Source organism: Bactrocera dorsalis, chromosome 6, assembly GCF_023373825.1.
Source record: "Bactrocera dorsalis isolate Fly_Bdor chromosome 6, ASM2337382v1, whole genome shotgun sequence".
NCBI classification, from domain to species: domain Eukaryota; kingdom Metazoa; phylum Arthropoda; class Insecta; order Diptera; family Tephritidae; genus Bactrocera; species Bactrocera dorsalis.
Genome location: NC_064308.1, coordinates 24,166,546 through 24,175,779, shown reverse-complemented (window position 1 = coordinate 24,175,779; position 9,234 = coordinate 24,166,546). Strand labels below are relative to the sequence as shown.

Below are 9,234 nucleotides of genomic sequence, written 5' to 3'. Positions count from 1 at the left end.
CAAAATTGTTGGTGCGCGAATCGTGGCGTTACGAATTGCGGTGGGATGAGCCTCTGCCTGAACCTATATGTAAAGAGTGAGACAAGTGGCGCCGTCAGTTGAAAAATGTATTGAATTTCAGAGTCCCTCGCCACTATTTTGCCCGTGGGTCATCTGCCGAAGTGCAACTTCACATCTTCGTAGATGCCAGTGAGGATGTACTTGCAGCTGTAGCCTACTGGAGAGCAACCTATACAGATAACAAAGTTTGCGTCGTACTCGCATGTGCCAAAACGAGGTGTGCTCCACAAAAACCAATGACTATTCCCCGCCTTGAATTGCATGCAGCCGTCTTAGGAACTCGACTGCTAGAGACTATCGTCAAAGATCATTCAGTTGCAATCAAAAATCGCGTGATGTGGAGCGATTCCAAAACGGTTCTAAGTTGGATTAAATCGGGAACACGTCGCTACAAGCCATTCGTAGCACATCTTGTGGCAGAAATTCTCGCCGCTAACGACTGGCGTTGGATACCGTCAGAAGAGAACGTTGCTGATGAGGCAACAAGACCAAGTACGACATTCGACAATCATCCGGCTTCACGATGGCTAAATGGACCGTCAGTTTTAACGGAAGAAGAAGAAGCCTGGCCTACTCTTGAAGGAATCCCTGATCTGTTAGAAGAGTGCGAAGAGCTACGCCCGAAATTTGTAATGTTAGCCACGTCGTCATGTGTTATAGACATGACAAGATTTTCAAATTTAACTAAGCTAAAGCGAACGGTTGCCTGGGTCATCCGATTTATAGATTTGTGTCGTCACAAAAAAGTGGAAGGGTGCCTGACCGCCGAGGAATTAAAAGTAGCCGAAATTTTCTTATGCCGCCTTGCCCAGTCTGCCTCGTACTCACTTGAGATTAATCAATTGAAAGAAGGTGGCAATGTAGCGAAAGGGTCTGAGTTATATACACTTTCCCCGTTTATCGACACAGAAAGTGTTATGCGTGTTAACAGACGTATCGATGCTGCCAGCTGGCTTCCGCATGATACCACGCGACCTATTATCCTAGCACCAAATCATGATCTCACTCGCTTGATCTTACTGGGCTGTCATAATCGGATGAAACATCAGAACGTGGAGGCGACGATATGTGAGGTTCGGCAAAGATACTGGGTGCCGAACATAAGACGTACTATGAAGAAGATCATATCGACGTGTCTTATTTGTAAAATTTCCAAGTGCATACCCTCACAGCCTATCATGGGTCAATTACCAAAGGATCGACTAACGCCATTCGTGAGGCCATTTTCTTACACAGGTATTGAATACTTTGGTCCTTTCAACGTAACGGTTGGTCAGCGTAAGGAGAAAAGATGGGTGGTGTTGTTCACTTGTCTAACAACGCGAGCGACTCACCTGGAAGTTGCTGCCGATCTTTCGACTGATGCATGAATTCTTGCAATTCGAAACTTTATCAATCGTCGCGGGATGCCAGTAAGGATTCGGTAAGAATTTCGTAGGAGCCAACAATGAAGGAAAACGATTTTCCGAGGTTTTTGTTTGCCATCGCATTAAGGACGATCTTGCTGTGAAAAGAGTTGAATAGATATTTAATTGTCCGAACAATCCTGCAGAAGGTGGCATATGGGAGCGTATGGTAAGGTGTGTAAAGCGTGTCCTCAATGTAACTTTAAAGGAAGTTGCATCTCGCGAGTATACGCTACAGAGCTTGTTATTTGAAGCCGAGAACATCGTTAACTCCAGACCACTCACACATCTGCCACTATCTTCAGATCAGGGTGAACCGCTCACTCTGAATCATTTCTTGCTTGGTACTGCCAATACTTCGCAAATGCCAGCCGTCAATGATATCGTCACGAAACCCTGCGCACTTGGTTAACAGTGGCGCATTGCCCGACAGTTGAGAGACACGTTCTGGAGACGATGGATTATTGAGCATTTGCCGACACTTACGCATCGAATGAACTGGTGTGAAAGACCAAAACCAATTCAGGTTGGTGATCTGGTATTTGTATGCGACGTTAACATGCCGCGGAAGCAATGGTGCCGTGGTCGGGTAGAAGCGGTACAGCGTGGGTCTGATCCAGCAGTGGTATTCTTCGTCGCCCCGTGTCAAAGTTAGCCGTTTTGGACGTGGAGTAAGTGAATCGGATCGATTCAAGGAGGGGGATGTAACAAAACGGCGATTATTTGTAACAAATTTATAGTTATTAGTTTTAATAGTTTAAGGATCACTGTTTAAGCACATTATTTTGAATTATCGCAGTGTCCTTTACTCCCGACGTTCGCTTTCGGTGTCCATACTGTTGGAACTCCGATTATAATTCACTCAATTTCCGAACGCCGAAGAGATAGACACTGCGGTAAGTTGATCCTGCAGATCATTGAATCAGTGTACGAAATGTATGTCCGCATATGTGGGCATGAACACAATTAAATTCGCCAGCCAACGGAATTTAGACAACAAGTATTAAATAATTTAACTAGTTCATGTGAGTCGAGTGACTCAAATAATTTACTAATAGAAACCCAACATTCCGCAGAAAGTAGCGATGAGAATTCATGAAACAAAAAAACCTCTAAATCATTTTAAGCAACAGATAGTAATCGATAATGAAGCAAGAATTACTGTCTTAGAGACTATTTCTTCTTTTAATAATAAACGTTTTTTAATTGAATATGACAGACCAGAAATTATAATTAGTATTTTAAAAGAATATATGAATCCAAGAGTAGTTACAGAAATATTTGCACAGCAGACATTTCCCACGATAAAATTTCTATATACTAAACTATTCCCTAATGATATATGCCATAAAGAAGAACAAGGAACGATAATTAAGCAAATGCATAATAGAGCGCATAGAGCGCATAGCAATTATAGGAAAACAATTTAAACAGTATGCAATAAATTGTAGCATATGTAATAGTAATGAATATGAAATACATCCGAAACTAATTCCAATAGGAAAAACACCAATACCAAAAAAAAGGGGGACAACTCCATATAGATATTTTTTTCGCACAAAAGCTTAAATTTCTTACATGTACTATATAGATTCATATTCCAAATTTCTAATCGTAAAACATATAAAAGACAAATCAAATTTAGAAGTAAAAGTTTTGGAACTGTTACAAACATTTCCAAATGTTAAAAGTATAGTTATCGATAATGAACCATACTTAAGTACGATACAGTTCAAGCCTTTAATGGAAAGCATAAATGCACACCTTTATTATTGTAAACCACGCACAGGGCTAGCTTAGGCTACTGTGGGGGTCAGCAGGTGGCGGATAGTTGAACGGCCTCCAGATATGAAGGTTAACTGCGAATAACCAATAAGCAGTCCCCGACCAAAGCAGCAGGGATGGAGGGTATAGCTTAAAAGGTTATATCTACCCGACGAAGTCTCTGTGATGGGGCGAACCGACACCGCCCAAAACTACGTGTCAAATAAAGAAAAATCCCGGAAGCGTCGGACTCAGATTGAGCGGCTCACTGGGCAGCGTCTGCCTCCAGGTCAGGAGCGGCTGAACCAACCAACAACATACGGAAATTGGAATAATTCTTTCAAAACGGATACCAGATTCTAAGCCCAGTAAGACTCTGGTGAAAATCTACTGGAAACGGTTTTCAAAATTTACGCATTGGAGCTGACAGGCCTAGCATTCGGTGACTTCAGTAAGCGGAGTGAAATCGTGCCGAAATGGCTCACCGGCTAATGTTACGTCTGCCTTCCGTCCCGCTAAAACCCCGGCAAGGCCTCGAGGTACGTTCGATGCTTGCCGTCATTGAGTTGGCGCTGCAATTTCGGTTGAGCCTTGCTCTCGATTAACGCTGATCTGGCACTGAACGTATGTACCCATAAGGACCTACGTCAACCCTTGCGTGACTTGTAATGTAACCCCTACAGCAAGAAAACCCATTACTAGTGGAAATATGCCAGCCTTCTATCAACTCGGCGAACAGATTGGCAATCTGGTTACTATGCTTGAGGATGGAAAAAGACGGTCTATCCATCAGGCCATGAGGGACACAATGGGACGGATAACCTCACTATATGAGCTAGCGGCCTCTGAATGTGCTACCAATCCAAATCCCTGTGAAAGGAGGGAAAACAATCCCAAACTTCGCCGTGGTTTGTGATTGCAATGCAAGCGAAGAGAAAGCTTGAAAACGAGAAAGAAACCTCAAAAGGTAAAAGACGAAAAGACTTTGGTAAAACGCAACAAACGAAAATACCTGACAGGGCTCCCCCGGATGATCAGGCACCTGAATGGCAACTGGTGAAAAACAAGCGTAATAAACCGGATTTGAAAAAAACTGAATCAAAGATCCCAAAACTGAAACTGAAGCGCACAGAAGCCCTGGTGATTTCGAATATCAGTGAGATGTCTTACGCAGAAATGCTAAAGAAAATGAAATCAGACCCCAGACTTCAGAGTTGTCCTGAATCGGTGAAGATGCAAATTGAGTGCAGTATTTAATCAAGCTGTCACTCTCAGAAGTGAAATTAATATAAGAAATGTGCTCCCCCTTTTTTGCTTTGTAGCTCCTTGCTTAGAGCGTGTAGCTTCAGCAGGTGTACATGGGCTTTTGTCGTCATTAATCAATTTCGGAATTTTTAAGAATTCTGCTTTAGATTCTTTTGAGTCAGCGCTCATTCAGAAAATTTTAATTAAAAAAATATATATGATTATTTTATTATAAAAGAGATATGTGGTACCGAAAATTCTTTTCAACAAATAAGAACTCAATAAAACAGCAAATGTTGGAAGTGGAAGAAAAAAATTACTAGCTATAAAAAAATTAATTAAATAAATACTTAAATAAAACTGTATAAATATTTTGTGTTAATATTTATTTCGGATATTATATTCGTGTAACTGTTGCACATATAGCTTCTCAGATTTGTGAAGCTGCATCATTATAAGTTGATGAAAAAATTTCATTACTTTCTGTAAAAATATATTATTATTAAAATTTTATTTCTAAAATTTCATCATTTACGCGATAGTGAATGCAAACGATTTGAGATGCCTTCCATGGCTCGTAGTGAAGCTTACGACCACATCTAAGTCTACACCCAACTCTTTTTTACACGGATTTGAAGTTACGCGGTTGAAAAAATATCTGGGCCCGAATCGCGGCATTCGTGAACGAGTAAAATTGTTCGAAATTTCCAGTTTTCGGATTGCGGCACTCGTTATCGAGTACGGTCATTCGAAATTTGACATTCTGTCATTCGATAACGAGTTGTAATTCAAACGAACCTAACGAAATGTCATTCGATTGATAATTTGCAATCGTTAATTCAAAAGTTTTCAAACGTTTTGAGTCTACTCAGAAAAAATCAAATAAAATGTAAGTTAACGTTTATGTTATTGACTATTTTATAAATAGAATCATTTTTTTAGGACAAATGTTAATAAAATCAACATGAGACAAAAAAATTTAATGGCCGAATACATGCTTCGGCATCAAGATTTGGCCAAAAATATGTTGCCGAATTGTGGTCAGGGCAAAGCTGCTGCCAATAAATTGTGGGACTCCTTGGCGGTCCTGCTTAATGCGGCCGGTCCACCAATGAAGGATGCTAAGTCTTGGCGGAAAGTATGTAGATCTCCATGCATTTCCTCTTTTGATAAGTGTCTTAACAAATTTACTAATACAAATGTTATTTTCTATATACATATACACTTAGGTATTTGCTGATCAAAAGCACAACGTCAAAAAGAAGTTGTCTTTCAACAAAGCGTCGAAGCAGCGAACTGGTGGTGGTCCTTACGAAGAAAAGTACCTAACAACAGCAGAGGAGCAACTGCTTCAGGCTACCGGCATGGACGTTGCGGTAGAAGGCCTGGGAGAAGTAAGAACTTTTGGCAACTCCACCCCTGAAAAAGAGCCTGTCGAAATGCTTATGGAAGAGTTTTTATACAGTGACGAAGACGACGTTCCACCGAAACCCTCTACTAGTCGCAGCGCTACGAAGAGGAGCAAACAGGATGCTGCCGATGAAAAGCTGGCCCTCATTAAAGAAAACATGATCGCGTTTGAAAGCTACCAGCAGAGTATAGGCGCAAAACTAGACAAGCTTATAGCTTTGAAGGAGAGGTCGATGGAAATGAAAAAGGAAGCTCACAAAGCTTATATGGAAGTCAAAGCAATAGAGCTGCAACTTAACCGAATACAATTAGAAGCCTTAAAAGAAAATAAATAAATATACATACAAATAATGATAAATTTTATTCAAATTGTATTTTCTAGCGCTAACATTATATGGTTTCGAATTTTGTGTCCAATTTTGGTTAAATTAGTTTCGTTTCCCATATCCACTTCTGTATTAATAGCTTCACTTGCATAATGTCTGCAATATGACGCATCTTTGAAATGTATGCAAATGTTATGCAACGCTGCACATACATTCCCGAATTGTGCCATTTTTTCAGGTCGGTAACGGCTTCTCTTGTCATTGCTCAGAATTTTCCAACGGCCCTTTAGGATCCCAATGGTTCTTTCAACCACACAGCGAGCTTTAGAATGAGCCTCATTGAACCGAGCTTGAGCAGACCCTTCTTCAGGGTTCCTGAATGGTGTTAAACACCACGGCTCCAAGGGATAACCCGAATCTCCTATTGATTTACGAAAAATGTATTTTAAATTTAGGTACATATATGCATAACAATACAATAAAAAGTTATATTACCTAAAAGCCAAACATTTTTGAAATTATTTTGGTTAAATTGCTCCTCCAAAAACTTTCGTTGTGCCGAATGCTTCCACACAAAGGAATCGTGTGCGGCTCCACCATACTTTGAGTCAATGGCCAAAATGCGGTATTCATGGTCACATATCTGTAATTAAATTAAAGTTTATAAGTATACGTATGTGTATGTGCATACATTTTATATGCAACCTACTATCATTGAGTTGAGGCTATGGTATCCTTTCCTGTTGAAGAACATGTGCTCATTTGCTGTTGGTTTTTGCAGCCCAAAGTGCGTGCCATCAATACATCCAATAACTGAATGCATAAATATATATTTAAATATGTTAAGTATACATTTTACTCAAAATAAAAGCGCTAATCTTACCTCCAGGAATTTTGTATTTTTCAACAAACGATTTCGTGCATTCCGAAAGATTGTCGGGCACGAATTTAATAAATTGGGGGCACAACTTTGTTTCCATTTCGCTGACTACATTTTTTATTATTTTGCAAATAGTGCTTTGACATATTCCTATTAAAAAGTCATTTCCCACCAAGTGCTGGTAGCCACCACTGGCCAAAAGGGACAAAGTCGCTCCCAGTTGAATCATTGGTGGCACTGCGGTTGACAAATGCCCTTCAAATTTGAGTTCAGCCAATACGTATTTAAATGCACTTTTAGAGAGTCTGAACCGTTTCCTGAAGCTGTAAATATAAACATGTAGGCAATTGAAATTAATTTGTACACAATTCTAATTCCTTACGCTGCCTCCGGCAATGCCAAGGGATTGCTTTTGTCTCGCATTCGGTTCCTTTTGACTTGCTGCACGTTTTCTTCCTCAGATTCCGAAGACGAATATAAAAAAATGATTGGATGCATCACTTCAAATCAAAACAATAGTATTTCACTTTTTTTAAAAAAAATATAGCACGTCTTTAACAACTTTCTTTGTTTTGATTTCTTTTGTTTTGATTTCTTTTGTTTTGATTTCACAATTTGACACTTCGTAAATGCCATTTGTAAAGAGGCCAGGGCTGTTACAGTGAGCTAATTTAGATTCGCTTCGTATCGAGTGCGGCGATCCGGCTACTCGAAACGTCACGAAATTTGTTTCGATACAATAGCTCGCTCGATCACGAATGCCGCGATTCGGGCCCTGTCTTTTAAAATCACTGTCTTGCAATTATGTTTGTTTTTACCACACTTAGCACCATTGCTGAAATGAACATACACAGCAGTAACTGGGAACTCCACTTATTCGATAACTCTTACCTACACATTTTGTTCGAATGATATTTACATTGCTGAAATGGATATCTCCAGCGATGATACCGACTTTAGTCCAGATCGTCGCAAACAATTGCGCTTGTTATCAAGTAGCAGCGAATAATTATGTATGTAGCTATGTAAATATTTTTTCCTTATTTCTATTCTTAATTCTGAATTAACAGAGTTCTTTTGTTTTTTCCTTAATCCACTAATTTTTCACTTGTATGTATTTTAAGTTATAATGCTCAATAAAATGCCATATGAACATACAATTTGTGTGCATATCTGAAATTTTATAGTTTTCAACATTTTTACACGGTTTTTCGAAGTAAATATAGTTCTTCATTTCATCTTACACGGTTTTTAGATGACATAGAACGTATCCGCCATTTTACTATAGGAAACGCATCTTTTTTACACGGTTTTTTTACACGGATTTCTAAGGAACATATCTACCGTGTAAAAAAAGAGTTGGGTGTTTATAAAAGAAAGTCGTGTTAGTTACACCATTTATAACTTTAAAAAAAGAAAGAAATGCTACGTCATATATTTTTAATATCACAACATAAATTGACATTTGCGTCGTCAAGGAGTTGCGGCTATTTTACTATATTATGGGCGAAGGACGCAAATGCTTTCATAACAAACCACATCTAACACATTGGCAAAAAGCATAATTTAACGAGCGGTCTAGTTAGCGTTCCCGATTGTGTACGGAGATCGACTACGCGATTATGACCGTCGGAGCCGTAGTAGAGCTTCTCTATGTGGCCATTCGGTAGGGGGGGAGACAATCGTCATTGATTAAGACACAATCTCCAAGCTTAGGCGCATTTTCTGTGATTTTCCATCGGTACTGTGGAGGTCCTTTAAATAATCATCTTTCCATCGGCGACTGAAGTCATGATGGAGAATCTTAATTATTTCCCAACGGTTTAATAAGGAGAGCGACTCCAAGCCTGGCTCAGGTGTGGCCAGGATGGGGGCTTCTTTAAGAAAATGCCCTGGCGTGAGAGCAGTAAAGTCTGAGGGATCTTGCGAGAGTGCAGCGAGAGGCCGTGAGTTAAGAACGGGTTCAATTCTAGTTAAGAGTGTCGTGAATTCTTCATAATTAAATTTGTGGTTGCCAGCTATCTTTTTAAAATGAGATTTGAAGCTTTTTACAGCTGATTCCCATAAGCCGCCCATGTGAGGGGCGTATTTTTGGACAAGGTCCGGTGAGACTTATTTTGTGAAGTCCACAACCTGTTTTTCG

General features: G+C 39.8%; 3 protein-coding genes across 4 annotated transcripts; 2 read left to right on the top strand and 1 right to left on the bottom strand.

The window, feature by feature from the left end:
* The first annotated feature begins 296 nt into the window (after positions 1 to 296).
* On the top strand, positions 297 to 1,430 carry LOC125779707 (uncharacterized). Its single transcript, XM_049460978.1, has one exon. The coding sequence runs from the start codon at positions 297 to 299 to the stop codon at positions 1,428 to 1,430; it is 1,134 nt and encodes a 377-aa protein (XP_049316935.1).
* A 3,688-nt stretch (positions 1,431 to 5,118) lies between these two features.
* Positions 5,119 to 6,220, top strand: LOC125779459 (uncharacterized). 2 transcript variants are annotated; one of them, XM_049460819.1, is made up of 3 exons: positions 5,119 to 5,364; positions 5,418 to 5,613; positions 5,705 to 6,220. In XM_049460819.1, coding segments are annotated over exons 1-3 (714 nt in total). In that variant the 5' UTR covers positions 5,119 to 5,362. The 2 variants fall into 2 exon arrangements, with proteins under 2 accessions (XP_049316776.1, XP_049316777.1); XM_049460820.1 differs by having other exon boundaries at positions 5,119 to 5,613.
* Positions 6,028 to 7,883, bottom strand: LOC125779370 (putative nuclease HARBI1). Its single transcript, XM_049460702.1, has 5 exons — positions 7,474 to 7,883; positions 7,095 to 7,414; positions 6,921 to 7,024; positions 6,707 to 6,854; positions 6,028 to 6,632 (listed from the first exon to the last, which is right to left on the bottom strand). Exons 1-5 carry the CDS (start codon positions 7,587 to 7,589, stop codon positions 6,250 to 6,252), a joined length of 1,071 nt encoding a protein of 356 aa, XP_049316659.1. The 5' UTR covers positions 7,590 to 7,883; the 3' UTR covers positions 6,028 to 6,249.
* Positions 7,884 to 9,234: the final 1,351 nt, after the last annotated feature.

Coding starts and splice junctions, on each gene's coding strand:
- LOC125779707 (XM_049460978.1), top strand. CDS start 297: ATGACTATTCCCCGCCTTGAATTGCATGCAGCCGTCTTAGGAACTCGA.
- LOC125779459 (XM_049460819.1), top strand. Junction 5,614..5,704: donor ATGCTAAGTCTTGGCGGAAA/GTATGTAGATCT, acceptor ATATACACTTAG/GTATTTGCTGATCAAAAGCA.
- LOC125779370 (XM_049460702.1), bottom strand. CDS start 7,589: ATGCATCCAATCATTTTTTTATATTCGTCTTCGGAATCTGAGGAAGAA. Junction 7,415..7,473: donor TTGGCATTGCCGGAGGCAGC/GTAAGGAATTAG, acceptor TTATATTTACAG/CTTCAGGAAACGGTTCAGAC. Junction 6,855..6,920: donor ATAGCCTCAACTCAATGATA/GTAGGTTGCATA, acceptor ATTTAATTACAG/ATATGTGACCATGAATACCG.